Here is a 15,700-nt window from a genome sequence, read left to right on the forward strand (position 1 = left end):
GTAAGAAAGTGAATAAGAATTTTTCAGACTCTTCCTTTAAATACAACACAACTGAAGAAACTTGACTGAGAATATGACATTTACAAGAATTTGAAGAAATTAAACATCTGGAATAGTTGTTACTGAGGATTAATTTCTGTTTACTGATCATTGTTTACTGGATTAGAAATGGATTTTACATGTTGGATAACACACTCCATAAAATGAAGTGGAACATGAGTGTTATTGTGTAATAATGTGTCACCCTCCCTCCCTCCCTCCGCCCTGTGAGCCAGAGTCAGAACCATGGTCACAACACAGAATCTACAGTCCTGCTTCATTTCTCTGCACTACTAATCTGGATGTCACACAGTGATGAAAATGACGTTACATTCTTTCTTTCTTTTTTTTGCCAAATATTTTCACTACTACTACTTTTTGAAATCTTTTTATCTTTTTATAAGATGTGATATTTATAACAATAAAAAATGTGATTTGGTACTTGACAGATTGTTTGGAGGTTATTGCTTCACATGAAAAATGATCACAGCACAGGAGCCAAAAGTCTGTTCAACTGTATTTATGGACTTCCTCATACAGCTTCACTTTCAACCTTCTCAAACCCGCTCTGTCTTTCAACAGGAAAAAAAAAAAAAAAAAAGGTCCAAAAAGTAGAGATAGAACTGTCAGTTTGAATATTACAGGAGCTTCTTTGTGGTTTCTATTGAGGCAGATGGTGAACCAGGAGTTTATCAGAAGGTTCGACCTCACACTCTGAAAAAATAAATGATTTAACATGTGACCGAAAACTATTACAACATGGCCAGAAACATAATAGTGCTTAAGTTAACCTTCCCATTGTACAAAAATTTGAAAAAGCTACTGAAAATCTGGCATCAGCTCATTTTGGCACCAAACTCCCAATTTGAACACAGTCTGATGTCATGCAACAAAGAGAAAAAAAAACTCATTTCTGTTCAACTCAAAACAAAAAACTGGCTTTTTCTTCTCCAAAATCAACGTAAAATCTCCCGCCGTTCAGTCTTTCCCTTTCTTCTGCCGCCACTCCTCGTCCTCCTCATCCTCCTCTCCGTCCTCGCTCTCATCTGCCGACCTTGCCCAGCCTGTGGTCGGTCTTGGGGTCGGCAATGATGGCCTGAACGGCTACGATGGCCTCGTTGATCTTTGTCTGCAGCTCCCTCAGCTCCTCGATGTGGAGCAGGCGCAGGATCTGAGCCGCTTCGTTCAGAGTGGCGTCTGAGTAGAGTAGACAGAGAGACAAATTTAATTCTACTTTGCTGAAAACATCCAAACAAACCGTCCTGCATCAGTTGCACTTCCTGTACGTTCTACAGCATGATGTTGGAAAAAAGCAGCACTCACCTCCAGTATCAAAACCCAAGATGTGCTTATCTAAAGCTACTGGGATACCCTGGAGAACAAGAGGAAAACATATACAGCTTAGACACAATATGAGAACTACTGAACTATTCAAATCCATGTGCATGTGTGTATCTTCATCTTACCTCTTTGTTCTGGCTGGCTTTAGTAATAGCTTCTGGAGAAAGTCTGTCTTGGATGAGAATACGAATACCCTGACAGGAATAAACAAACCGATTAACAATTCTCTCCTAAATAAGTAAAGTTGACGTAATAAATAAGCATTACATAAAGTATAAACAGTCAGTCATGTATGTCAGTATGTCCTCACTCTCACCTTGAGCATCACCAGGTAGTCGTCATGCCGTTGTATCTTGAGGATGTTAGACAGAGCCATCACTCCTGCTTTGAAATCTGGTGAATTACCTAAAAAAAAAAAAAAAAAAAAACATGTCATAATTGCCTCCTTTCTTCTGAGATGAGAAGATGAAAAAGAAAGGAGAGAAGAAAGAACATGAAGAAGCAAAGTGCAAGGACGAGCGTGTTTGGACTCACTGTCAAGGTTGACGAGAGGGTCCACCGCCTTGTCGCTGTTGCCCGAGGCTGCTAGCGGCTGACAGTTCTTATACTTTTCCACTGAAAGAGACACACATTTTAATCATGAATGACACATTTGACTCTGGAGGAAACGTTTCTGTTAAAACTCTAAAAACAACCTGGAGGACTGGAGAGCTGACACCAGAAAACATTATACCTATGAAAACATCTCCATCTACTGGTCATCATTGGTATTACAACACATTTTGTTGGTTTGGAGTTCTGATAAAAAAAGACTAAAATGAAATGAAAGCTACAATACTCAGAACAGATGCATGTGTGCTGCCATCATACCATTATCTCCATATTCATATCTTACAGCCAGGCCCAGCAACCAATCCAAAGCCTCCTGCTTCTCCTGTACTCCAAATGGACTGTTCACATCCTGCAGGTACTACACACAGGAACAGGAAGCTCAAACACACTTCATGCATGTGCAAACATTTCCAAAACAATAGAACAAATGTGTGGCATCAGCAAATATTGATATATTTGATAAATCCTATTCATGTCAGCTCAGCAGTAACATATAAAGAAGCAGTGTGCTGGTAGGCTTCACCTTCTCGTAGGCTTTGGGCCAGTCAGAGCTGGGGATGTTCCTCAGGTTACCTCTGTCCTCTATCTTATAGTGTCGAATCTTCTGATCCTCCAGCCACACAATGCAGTTTCTAAATTGTGTCTCATCTGAGCAGAGAGGAGACACACACACGAGAACAACACTGTACAAATACAAACATCTCTGCAGCTGGACACAATGATTTAACATCATATATAATACACAAATACACACAAATAAATACATTCATATGTGTTACTCAGCTACTTATTGCATTGGAGTCTGGGTTTGACAGTGTTAAACTGATATTTACAGCACACAAATGAGCCTGATAAAATGCCATTGCTCAAATTGTGATATATACATGCTTGCTCAATTGCGTCTTCTCAATTTTAAGCACGACGTTAACTCATTTGTTGAAATGTCATTATGGACGCAAGTAGTAAAATTGAGCGTTTACTTAAAATTAACTGCGCCGAATACAAATGTGCTGTGTAAAGAGGTTGTAAGAGATTTTATGTCGTGTTTTAACAAGCAGACACGTTTTTTTATTGAGTAAAAACAGAAAGAAACTAGTATTTTTATAAGTGGAGTTTGGCTGCGTAGTCTCCATGCACGTTAGCCGGCGTTTCGCTTTAAATGGAGACCGTGTTAACTGGTGACTCTTTCCAGCCGAATGCGTCCGTGGTTGTCGTGGTGACGGCGGCTGTCGAAAAGCCTTAAATAATGTTGAAATTGAATGTTCAGCTATATGTCTGGTGCTTTTCGTCTTGCAGTGTGTAAAGTAAACGCTGTCGTCAACAGGAAGCATCCACATTTCTTTAAATATGGTCAAAAACATAGAGAAGCAAAACAGTGACCGTCTAATGATTAATTTAACATTCTTAAACAAACAATTGGTTAAATATGAACATTTTTCTGATTGTGGATAACTAGGCTATATAAATCGGATGGGCAACAGCTGCACTGCCAATGTATAAGTTACTGTTTGTTTCTCAAATTACATGATACGATAAAAGAGGTGGATGAGTCTGACTAAGCACTATTTAATGTACGTAATTGGTTAGCGTAGATATTAAACACAATGTATTTTAAAACGATTCATGTACATGTAACGGCGTTTAGGAGGACAGCTACGTGAGCGTCACCAGTTAACACGGTCACCAGTTAAAATGAAACACCGGCTCCACATTCAACTCCACTATCCAACTCTAAAGCTCTTTAACGTGGTGTTTCTTACCTGTGCAGTCGAACCCGCTGGGATTGTGATAATCCAGAGCTGTTAGTTTCCTCCGGAACATTTCTACGAGTGTTTTGTGCGCAGACAGACAGCTTTCTGTGGCTAACAAGTCGGCTAGCTCTGCTGCTTCTTCTGCTAGCTCAGCTGTCAGTGTGCGGCACTGCGCATGTGCGGGACTGGTTTCAACTTCCAGTTCAAACTATCAACATGAATGTCTCCTCAGTGAGCTCACATGGATCAGTGTTAATGTGAGCAGACAGCTTGTTTACAACTCTGCTGTTTAATACAAGCTGCTGTTTTATGGCTCCAGAGGCCAGATTCAATGTGATATAACATTACTGACTAGTGTTAAACTCATATGGCCATTGCTGTCATTTAAAAAGCTGATCTGATGATACTTATTACTGAACTGAAGACTCCCAGAGCAGTTACAATTCACTGCATTATACAAGTTTACATTAACTTCATATTTTGACTGAAAAAATATGATTTAGTTTAACTTGGACCTCCAATACTAATACATATATATACTAATACATATATATATATATATATATATATATATATATATATATATATATATATATACACACACAGAAAAACTGACAGATTAAGAATGAATTCTCACGCATCACCTACTATTAAAAAACACAAAGAGGCGAAAACTTTGGAAAAACCGACAACTTTATTACACTTCACGTTTTATAAAATGAGGCAAAAACCATTCAAGATGATGCAAAACAACAAACAAAAAACTTCAGTTCACAATGTTTTAGTTTATGTGTGCATGTTGGTATGTATGTGTGTGTGTTCGTATGTGTGTGTGTGTGTGTGTGTATCTGTGTGTTTAGAAAGGCCTCATGCGTGTGTTAATGGGCGGGGCTCTGTTTGGTGGTGTGATGGCGATATCTAGATAGTCTCCGATCTGGAAGCGCTGAGACTGCAGCGTCATGGAATCATCTGCGCCCTTCCTGCCAGATATGGTGCTGCCGATGTCTTTCAACCTGGAGAAGAAAACGACATGTGTCAATATCGGTGCGCGCGCACACACACACACACACACACACACTCACTGTGTGCGATACCAACCTGTACACTTTCCCTCGGGGGTCAGGGTAGACGATGGCAAAGCTGAAGTGGGTCCCCTTTTTCCTGGCTTCTGGATACACCTCCTTCACCAGGCTGGTCAGCTCCTTCAGAGTAGCATCCATCCTGAAACAGACAAACACACACACAGGATCAGAACACACATTCACAGCTGCTTTTTGTTGCCTTGTCCACTCACTTATAACACAACATGATCTCACCATGTGTATATCTGCAGTTCACTGGAGGGAACGTTGCCGCGGGCGAACTCATCTGCTCTGTGGTGTCGGCCACTGTTGGTGGTGAATACTCGCAGCAGGAGGGGGCAGGTCTGCAACACAAATATCATCAATATAGAGATAAATAACAAGGACAAACAGCAACACATACTGATAATTAAATTTTGTGGCAATGCATTTTATATTTTATGTATAGTTTATAGAGTGTGTTTTATAATGTTAGACTGCTATCTTACACACAGACCTACAAATAAATGAGGTCACATCCATACTGTTTTTTTTAATGTTTAATTTGAGGAGAAGATACAGTAGTGGAGTTGGACCATCACTGCCATCTAGGGGCCACGTCGGGTAATTACAATCTGACATTTTTTAATTGCAAATATGCTGCTAATAATAATACTTTTATTTATATAGTACTTTCCTTTTCAAGCTTAAGAATAAAGCGCTTTCCAGATTCATTATGACATTAAAGAATGAGGAATAATATCAAGCAACACTGAGCCCATACATTAAACACATGAAATAGATAAAAGTGCAAAACAAAAGAAATAAGCTCATATAAAAAGTTAAATGCAGATTAAAGACAAACTCATATAAAGTAAGTGAATTTTAAAATAAAAAACCACATATAGAAACTAATGAAATGCAAAAGATGAGTTCATAGAATGATAATAAAATACCAAACCTGAAATATAAACTGTTGATATTAATACTGATGACTTATTACTGTTATCATTAGACGTGTTATAAGGGATTATTAGTCATGTTAGTACAAATATGAATAATATGTATACATGTATATAATATAGTTATATCACATTTAGAAACGCTTTTTTGTCTGTTAGTCGACTTTTTTGTAGTTTTTATTATTATAATATTATTATTGTTGTTTTTAATTAATCTATTGAGTTGCACTGACTTGTATAAAATGTGTAATATAAATCAAGTCTGATTGATGATTAGCAGGCTGGCTAGCACTAGCTCGTTTGAGAAACTAACGTTGCTTCCCGTCGTCTTTTTGATTCATGCAAAATGTAAATTACCATCAGCTTCAACAGTAGCACCATAAAAACAACTTAAATGACTAAACTGAGCAACCAGTGTTGCAAATAACATCACTGCGTTTCTCTTGAAAAGAGGCTAACTGTTAGCTAACAGGTTAGCTTGGTGCTAACAGGTAAACAGTTAGAGCATGCTGTATCTACCTTTTCTCTGTCAATGGGCTTCTCTGGCTCCTTCTTGATTTCTTCCTGTGTGATCCGTGATTCGAGAGCCATTGTTATATTTCAGTGATATATGGAGCAGTTTGGTAGCAGCTTGCACCACCTTGTCTGGATACTTTCTCGTAGCTACAGCAGCATAAACTGAGACGGTTTCCGTTTCCTTTTCTCTGACTGAGCGGTATTTTATCGCCCCCTGCTGCTCCGGAGTCACTCTGCATTTATTTTACACAGAAAGCGACTCATTCACTAATGATATGTACATTATTCATTGTTTGATACTTTTTGTAATAATAATACTAATACTACTACTACTACTACTACTACTAATAATAATAATAATAATAATAATAGTTGGGTAACATTGTATTTTGTTTTTTGTTTTATGATATTTTGTAGCACTTTAAGATTTGTTTTCAGATGTTAAGTGCGTTACAAATGAAATGTATCATTATTATTAGTAGAAGTAGCAGGATTAGCCTAGTAGTAGTAGTAGAAGTAGTAGTAGTAGTTGTAGCAGTAGTAGTAGCAGTAGTTATAGTATTAGTAGTAGTAGTTGTAGTAGTAGCAGTAGTAGTATTAGTAGTAGTAGTAGTAGCAGTAGCAGTAGTAGTAGTAGTAGTAGCAGTAGTAGTAGGCCTTACTATTACTGCTACTATTACTACTACTACTACTACTACTGCTACTACTACTACTACTATTACTGCTACTACTACAACTACTACTACTACTACTACTACTATTACTGCTACTACTACTACTACTGCTACTACAACTACTACTACTACTACTACTACTGCTACTACTACTACTACTATTACTGCTACTACTACAACTACTACTACTACTACTACTACTATTACTGCTACTACTACTACTACTGCTACTACAACTACTACTACTACTACTACTACTGCTACTACTCCTACTACTACTGCTACTCAGCAGAACAGTCCTAGACTGGTTCAGGTCCTACTTGGAAGTGCAGAGCTATTTTGTGACCATTGGAAGTTATGAATCTGATCGAGTGGCTATGACATGTGGAGTTCCTCAGGGGTCAGTTCTTGGACCCCTTCTGTTCAGTGTATATATGCTGCCCTTGAGTCAAATCCTGCAGAACTCTAATGTAGACTATCACAGTTATGTAGATGACACGCAGATATACCTAGCACTGTCTCCAGATGACTACAGTCCAATACAGTCATTGTGTCACTGTTTAGAGCAAGTAACTAATTGGATGAACCAACATTTCCTTCAGTTAAATCAGGACAAAACTGAGGTCATTGTTTTTGGCAATAAAGAGAAGAGGATTGCTGTCAGTAAACATCTCGAGTCACTCTCTCTAAAAACTAGGGACCAAGTCCGAAACCTTGGCGTGCTGATACTCAGATCTGACTTTCAGCAGTCATATCAAATCAATCACCAAAACAGCCTTCTATCAGCTTAAGAACATATCCAGAGTGAAGGGTTTTATGTCTCAAACAGACCAGGAGAAGTTGATTCATGCTTTCATCTCGAGTAGACTCGACTACTGTAACAGTCTTCTGACTGGACTCCCACAAAAAAGCATTAAACAGCTGCAGCTCATTCAGAACGCTGCAGCTTGAGTTTTAACCAGAACAAAGAGATCAGAGCACATTACTCCAGTTCTAAAGTCTTTACACTAGCTCCCAGTCAGCTATAGAATAGATTGTAAAGTTCTGCTACTGGTCTACAAATCACTGAATGGTTTAGGTCCAGAATACATGAATGACATGTTAGAAGAATATAAACCCAGTAGAGCTCTGAGATCTACTGACTCAGGTCAGATAGTTGAGCCCAGAGTTCAAACTAAACATGGTGAAGCAGCTTTTAGCTGTTATGCTGCACACAACTGGAACAAACTACCAGCAGAACTGAAATCAGCCCCAACTGTGAACATTTTTAAATCCAGGTTAAAAACACTTCTCTTCTCCTGTGCTTATGATTGAGCTCTTTTAAAGCACTTTACATTTTAATCTTTCATTTGCACTCTATGAAGGGGAAGGGGGGGGGGGGGGGGGGTGTTAAGTGTATGTTTTAATGTTTCTCAAATTACATGTTTTTCTATTTTATGTAAAGCACATTGAGTTGCCATTGTGTATGAAATGCACTATATAAATAAAACTGCCTTGCCTTGCTTTACTAGTACTGCTACTACTACTACTGCTGCTACTACAGCTGCTACTACTACTGCTACTAATACTACTACAACAACTACTACTACTGCTACTACTACTACCACTATCTACTTGTGCTGCTTTATTTATCATGTCACAAATACAGATTTCACATTGAATGAACAGAGATTCTCTACTTTTCACCTTGTGGCCACAGCTGTAGTCAACAGATGTTCAATTGCCTCATTTCCTTCTCATCTCTAGCTTTAAGAATATACGCTGAGGTTTTGAGAGATATGATCAAGTCTTACAACCATAATTCAAATCTTATCTGCACAGCCTTTTATTAGTCTGTGTTTTATGTAAAATAACATTACATACACAGTGAGTCTTTGCTATGAAAGCCAATGAAACCAGATTACAGAACCCAGAGGCAAAATGGGATCAGGCATTACTAGATGAGCACCGTTCAGGAGCATCGATCGACTTCATCTGCGCTCCGCTGGAATGCCTGGGCTTGTACCACATGGCATTGCACGAGTCAGATGTGTTATGAAGGAGCAGATTAACTTTACAGCTACGTGTTAAATACCTACAGATAAAAGTCTGTAAGAGAAATACACACTTTATAAACATGTCGCAGTTACAGGCGAGGTTCTTCACAGAGGACAAAAGGTAAGAACATGAGTCACTTTAACGAAACACAAGAGAACTAAAGAGGACAAGAATAGCTAGCAGGCTGCTTGTAGCTTATTGAGTAACTATGTGAAATGGTCCCGCTTTCTTCAATATCTGTATACCTATTATACAACACAATGACACGTGAATGTATTAAATATATATCATATCGGTGTGTATTTGGTTGTTTGGGCTAACATATGATATTAATGAAGTATCCATGTGTGTGCAGGTATGTTGTAGATGATGTCCCCTTCTCCATCCCAGCTGGCTCTGAAGTGCAGGACCTCAGCAATGTCATCAACAAGCTGCTGGAGGCCAAAAATGGTAAAATATGTGATATTAGAAACATTATCAAGCATGTTTTACTACTGCTAGCAAATGCACTTTCCAATAAGTTCATCATTTGTAGTTAGGCTGTAAAAACCTACTTTTTTTTTGAAGAATCATGTTGTGGGAAAAAATGCAGTTGGTATTAAAAAAACCTCATACTTACAGCTTGAAGCATGTTGGCTTATTTTCTATATACTGTCTGTTTTTAATTGTTTATATCAATTGATCACAATATTTGAATGCTTATGTTGTTTCCACAGCATCTCACACCCAAGTGGAGTTTGACTTCCTGGTCAGGGGTCAGTTCCTGCGGTCTGCGCTGTCCACTCACATGGAGACAGAAGGCATATCAACGGTATGACTGGCCTCAGTTCTGATACCTGAAGACATACACTGTGTACATGTTTGTGTGCAGATGATACAAGGACATGGGGGATGAATGGGGACATCATTTGATATTTATTCGTGTGTGTGTGTGTGTGTGTGTGTGTTTCAGGAAGAAGTTGTGGAAATAGAATATGTGGAAAGAATCACAGCCCCAGAGCCCGAGGAGTGTATGATGCATGATGACTGGATTAGCTCCATAAATGCAGATGCTGAATGGTAAGATACTGCTGTTATTTCCCAGCTACACAAAGGATGTTATTTTGCCACCTAGATCTTTTTTTCTTCTGTGTCTGATTAACAATTTCTAACATCTGTATCTCTGTACTGGAAATATACCACACAGTTTTGATTTTCAAAAACAGAAGAGTAGGAGTGCTACCTGGTACTATTAAATAAATTGTAAAGATGGTGCTCTTTGGCTAAGGGCTGAAACAAAAAAAAAAAAAAATAGGAAAACACCAAAGCACTCATCTTGGAAAAAATAAAATGCCTTTATTTTAAGGGTTAGGGTTAGGTTTTTGGTCTTATTGGGAGCTTCAGACACTCTACAGCCTCCCTTCAACCTTGTTTTGGTCCTGTATTTTTGCAGGATCCTGACAGGATCATATGACAAGACAGCCAGGATCTGGTCTGTGGAGGGAAAGGCAGTGATGACGGTGGCAGGACACACTGATGTGGTCAAAGATGCAGTCTGGGCCAAAAGAGGTAAGCAAAACAAAATGTCTGTCATTCATAACCTCACGCTTTCTTAAAACCTGTGAGTGTGATTTTTTTTTTTTTTTTTTGTGTGTGTGTGTGTGCAGATGGTCTGACCTCACTACTTCTGACTGCCTCTCTGGACCAAACCATCCTGCTGTGGGAGTGGAACTCTGAGAGGAACAAGGTGAAAGCCAGACATTGCTGTAGGGGACACACAGGGAGCGTGGACACTCTTTCTACAGACCCCACAGGCACAAAGGTACAGTTAGAGGGAATTTTAAAAAAGTGTAGAAGAATAACAAACAAGCTTTAATTTGTGTTAAAATGTTCGTGTTGCTTCCTTTCAGTTCTGCAGCGGCTCCTGGGACAAAATGTTGAAGATTTGGTCAGCAGGTATGTTCCCACTGAGTGATAGAAGGATGTTTAAGCACTATAAACAAAGCTTGTCTCTTTAAATGTAACGTTCTGTTGTGCTGTCAGTGCCCACAGATGAGGCGGACGAGGTGGAGGAGCCTGCCGACAGACCGAGGAAGAAACAGAAGACTCAACAGCTGGGCCTGACCAGAGTGAGTGCAGAGTATGGCTCGGCTCATTAGTCAAAGTTCACATCTTAAGCATATCAAAACATCCATGTTCTTACACCCAACACAGACTCCGCTGATGACGTTATCTGGACACAACGAGGCAGTGTCCTCCGTCCTGTGGAGCGACAGCGAGGAGGTTTGCAGTGCATCATGGGACCACACCATCCGCATGTGGGACATCGAGACTGGAGAGATGAAGACTACACTGGTGAGATAGACTGTAGTTGGGCAAAAACTGTGCTCTGAAATTGACTTTTTTTTGCTTATTATGACATCATGTTCTTATGTCCATTAAGGATATTAGGACACTGAGTTCTCTGAAGTAAGAGGATGGAAATTGGTTCACAAATCTGGGTGAAAATAAGTTTAAATTTGTACTGTAATGTACTGCAACATTTCCTGCTGCCTCTATAATTCCTGCCTGCAAGCCACCACAAGGCTTTTATAGTGAAGCAAACTGTAGGAAATGCAATGTGTGTGTAGGAGAACTTTATTGGCACTGATGCTTTCAATAAAAGCAGAGGAAGTGTTGATCTTTTGCATTATATGTTAATAAGATCAATTTTAAATATTCTATAGGAGAAAATAGTACAAACTGAAACAGCCACAGTGAGATGTTAGGTGGGTTTGTAAGAGCCAGCACACATTAATTTACCTTACCATCCTTTGCTGTGGAAAAAAACATCTGGACTATCCTCATTTCTGTGGAGAAACAGTATTATATAAGTATTTTCATGAATGCTCTGCTTTTGAGTCCTCTAAAATGCCTTTAATCTCCAACATCAGTCAACAACAACAGTAAAATTGTCAGCAATTGTGTGTGTGTGGTCTTTTTCCTCTCTACAGACCGGCAGTAAGGTGTTTAACTGTATTTCCTACTCACCTCTGTGTCGACGGCTGGCCTCAGGCAGCACCGACAGACACATCAGACTGTGGGACCCTCGCACCAAAGGTACCGCTGAGCTCTAAATACCACACACATAAACGTCTTCACATCAGATCTCTAATAAAACCTTCTTTCGCTCTGCAGACGGGTCTCTGGTGCTGCTGTCTCTGACCTCCCACCAGGGCTGGGTCACCGCCGTCAAGTGGGCGCCTTCACATGATCACCAGCTGGTCTCCGGTTCCCTTGACAACCTGGTCAAATTGTGGGACACCAGAAGGTTTGTAAAGCTCTTAATTGGCACTGGTGGATATTATGCGCAAGTTGTGTTCCAAGTCAGAGTCAGGCTCACATTCCAACTGAGATTTAAATCAGAGCTATGCAATATGACCATAAATATCACATGATGCAAGAAAAACGTCTAGTGTTTCATATTTGGCTCTATCGTCTATATATCGTCGTGACCCAAATCACACTCTTTTCTATGTTTTTCTATATTAATATTGCCAATAATTTTCCCCAAAATACCATAAAACAAGTATGTGCTCACAAATCTTTTGAATAATTTTAACAGGCTCAGTAATACAGCTGGTCAGTGTAGTTCAGAACATGTTGCTTTGAGTCTTTTTATTATTTGCTAACAATAAGAAAAATATAGAATATCATCAGACTCATTGTTTAAAGCAGTGTTCACCAACTCTGCTGCTGGAGAGCTACTACCCTGCATGTTTTAGGTAGCTCCTCATTTTTACACACCTGATTGTAATCATTAACTTGTTATCAAACCTCTTGACAAGCTTCAGCATCTTGATAACGAGCTAATAATTAGAATCAGATGTGTTAGAGTGGGGAGATACATGCAAGTGTGGTGACCATTGCTTTAAAGAGTATCGACTGTAACCCAGAATTGATGTGATCTTTGTCATATGTTTAGGTATTTCTTATTCTCCTTTATGTAGAAAAATAATTACTACTATCTGTCTTTAAAAATTGTCATAGTTCTATTGTTATTCAAATATATAGTTTAGAAGTAGATTAGTTAAATATGTAATTGCAGCAGTGATATGTAATATGCACCTTTACTTTGGCCTCTATTCACCTTCAACCGGTAAAATGTGTGGAGGAAAAAAAAGAGAGGGAGAGAGAGAGAAATGTCATCCAAAATGTCAGGCAGAAATAGATACACTCATTAAACGGCATTGTGTGATCTATAAAATGTGTGACTGTCACAGGTGGTTGCCATGACTACAGGTGCTATTTTTGCAGGCGTTTCTCCAGCGTTCCTCACTCACAGCAGACAGCTGATGCCGTATTTACCAACCTGTCGGTCTTTACTCTGCACTGAATAAAACTCAAGTCTTCTTTTGTGTTTTTGCTGCATCAACAAAACGTTCACTTTTATTTAATTTTCAGTTGTGAATGAGAGCATAAAGTGGATTATTCTCACTCATGCAGACATGTAGAGCAGGACATCCTGTTCACTCCACAGCTCTCTGCCAGTGACGCCTGTCTGGAACCAACTTCCTGTCTTTGTCAGAATTAAATGCTGTCAGTTTATCAAACTTTGGAGCAGTTTCTTCGTAATCTGTCTGGGCACGCTGACAGTTTTGGGGTGAACGTGTGTTTTTAAAGGTATTCAGTGAATAGAGTTGAGATGTGAATGTTGCTGTATTGTCTTGCAGCTGTAAGGCTCCTCTGTATGACCTGGCGGCCCATGAGGACAAAGTGTTTTGTGTGGACTGGACAGAAAGCGGGGTAAGACAAGATGCAGCATCTAAGATTTTAAGTCTATACAAACATATGAAACTTGAAATCAGTGTATAACTATCTCTTTCTGTTTTCTCTATTTGCAGCTGATGTTGAGTGGAGGCGCAGATAACAAGTTGTACACCTACAAATACTCAGCCTGTCAGACAGATGCGGGGGCATAGGCTCACCAGGCTGCACCGACTGCAGAGATCAGCCACATCCATCACCACAGACACACAGAACGGACAGACAGACATGCTAATAGGCTGATGACAGCTGCAGTGATTTTTAAATTTTGTGCTGTACAAAAAGTTGCCCGCTTTATTCTCTGCTGGTTCCTCAATTTTTACACATATTTTCATATTTGTCTTTGTTTTCCTGTAACCCAAGAAAATATAAATTAATTTTGTCTCTTTTGTGACACATGATGTGATTGTGATTTTTTTTTAATGTTCATTTCTCTATTGAGGATATTGCAGGTATTAAGAACACACATATAATGTAGTACCTCCCCTCATTTTCCTGTTCTAACCCCCCACCCCACAGTAAACTGCATGTATCTCCTGATTCCTTGTCTCTAACAGAAAACACTCTCTATTAAGGAGCAAATAAAGCTACAAGCAAAAAGTTAACCAGAGATAAATAAGTAAACAAACCAATAGACAAATAAATACAGGACAAAGGGATAAAGTGATCAGTCAGGTGGTAGGACTTTAAAGTGAGTTGACATATGTTATAGAGGGCTGCCATTTCCCATAGAATTGATCAGAGTTACCTTTAGGGTCATCTCTGATCTTTTCCAGTTTTAGGGAAAACATGACATCCTGAAGCCATTGAGAGATTGAAGGGGCGCGATCTGATTTCCACAGGAGTAGAAGACAACGACGTGCTAATAAAGATGTAAAAGCTAGTACGAGCTTGTGTGGGTCCTTTTAATGGCCCTTACATTTGTGATATTTTGATGGTGGTTCTTAGTTTTATAACCAAGAATAAAGTAATGTAAGGATTCAAGAAACTCAGTAAAGTCATGAAAATTCAGTCTTATTAAAGTAAGTTTAGCTACTTTGCCAGTTTGGCTGGCTAGGTTAGTGATGAAGTAAGAAATGAGGTATTGTGCGATCATATTTGGGTTTTTCCATACATTTTTGTTCTCATGCACGTCACATTCTGCATTTACAATTTGCAGCTGTTGCACATGGTTAACTTCCTCATGTTCTTGGATAACAAAGAAAAACCTGTTGTCTTAAGGATAACAGACTTGTTCCTCCTCAAACTGGTTTGTGCAGATACGATTGAGAATGAAGAGTTCTCACCCTTGATTCATTTTGCACTACAATACATCACAAGTGGGGTGACATACTTTTATTGGAAAACCTGATATATGTCAGTATTGCTGCTTTATATACAACTAGTGAAGTTGATAACCTGACGTGACAAAAATGTCAGAGTGAAGTATGGTGGTATTTAATGCACAGTAGACTCAATAGTAATGTGTATCCAAATTTCTTAAAGATTTCTTACATATTCAACACCTCATAAGCATCAAATCTAAATTATTCCTCTGTTCTAGAAACACGTTGAATTTGCAGTTGGCTGGTTTAGGCCAGTGGTTCCCAGTCTATGACCCCACTAGAGGTCACCAAAGCCTCAAGAGAGTCACAAGGCTTTCTTGGTTTTAAGGGGTGTAAGAAAACTAACATATCAGCATTTCATTAATTTCTCGTCTTAGTTTACTCATTGACGGGGTCCTTTAAGGAAAGTTTGGGAATCACTATTTTAGGCTATGTAACATCTACTTCTGCAGCTGCGGATTGCTCATCATTTTTAATAGACGATCTTTGGTGTGACCTGAGCTGCAGCGCCCCCCTGTGTCCACACAGCGCTACAGCTGCTTTGCATATCCTGTTTCTCTGACTCAGATGATGACGGCTATCAGGAGAGGAGGCTAG

At 39.2% G+C, this 15,700-nt stretch overlaps 3 protein-coding genes across 3 annotated transcripts; 1 reads left to right on the forward strand and 2 right to left on the reverse strand.

The window, feature by feature from the left end:
• Nucleotides 1-283: 283 nt before the first annotated feature.
• On the reverse strand, nucleotides 284-3,897 carry rtraf (RNA transcription, translation and transport factor). The gene is made up of 8 exons (XM_053314315.1): nucleotides 3,753-3,897; nucleotides 2,516-2,640; nucleotides 2,251-2,350; nucleotides 1,915-1,995; nucleotides 1,697-1,785; nucleotides 1,506-1,574; nucleotides 1,363-1,411; nucleotides 284-1,236 (listed from the first exon to the last, which is right to left on the reverse strand). The coding sequence occupies exons 1-8, from the start codon at nucleotides 3,811-3,813 to the stop codon at nucleotides 1,082-1,084; spliced, it is 729 nt and encodes a 242-aa protein (XP_053170290.1). The 5' UTR covers nucleotides 3,814-3,897; the 3' UTR covers nucleotides 284-1,081.
• A 522-nt stretch (nucleotides 3,898-4,419) lies between these two features.
• On the reverse strand, nucleotides 4,420-6,445 carry sap18 (Sin3A-associated protein). Its single transcript, XM_053314319.1, has 4 exons — nucleotides 6,286-6,445; nucleotides 5,060-5,169; nucleotides 4,842-4,964; nucleotides 4,420-4,756 (listed from the first exon to the last, which is right to left on the reverse strand). The coding sequence occupies exons 1-4, from the start codon at nucleotides 6,355-6,357 to the stop codon at nucleotides 4,600-4,602; spliced, it is 462 nt and encodes a 153-aa protein (XP_053170294.1). The 5' UTR covers nucleotides 6,358-6,445; the 3' UTR covers nucleotides 4,420-4,599.
• A 2,526-nt stretch (nucleotides 6,446-8,971) lies between these two features.
• On the forward strand, nucleotides 8,972-14,166 carry wdr12 (WD repeat domain 12). The gene is made up of 13 exons (XM_053314310.1): nucleotides 8,972-9,113; nucleotides 9,349-9,443; nucleotides 9,710-9,804; nucleotides 9,946-10,052; nucleotides 10,426-10,541; nucleotides 10,640-10,794; nucleotides 10,883-10,928; nucleotides 11,016-11,101; nucleotides 11,187-11,327; nucleotides 11,966-12,071; nucleotides 12,150-12,282; nucleotides 13,685-13,757; nucleotides 13,856-14,166. Exons 1-13 carry the CDS (start codon nucleotides 9,073-9,075, stop codon nucleotides 13,931-13,933), a joined length of 1,272 nt encoding a protein of 423 aa, XP_053170285.1. The 5' UTR covers nucleotides 8,972-9,072; the 3' UTR covers nucleotides 13,934-14,166.
• Nucleotides 14,167-15,700: the final 1,534 nt, after the last annotated feature.

The sequence above is a fragment of the Scomber japonicus genome, chromosome 24 (assembly GCF_027409825.1).
Source record: "Scomber japonicus isolate fScoJap1 chromosome 24, fScoJap1.pri, whole genome shotgun sequence".
Lineage (NCBI taxonomy): Eukaryota > Metazoa > Chordata > Actinopteri > Scombriformes > Scombridae > Scomber > Scomber japonicus.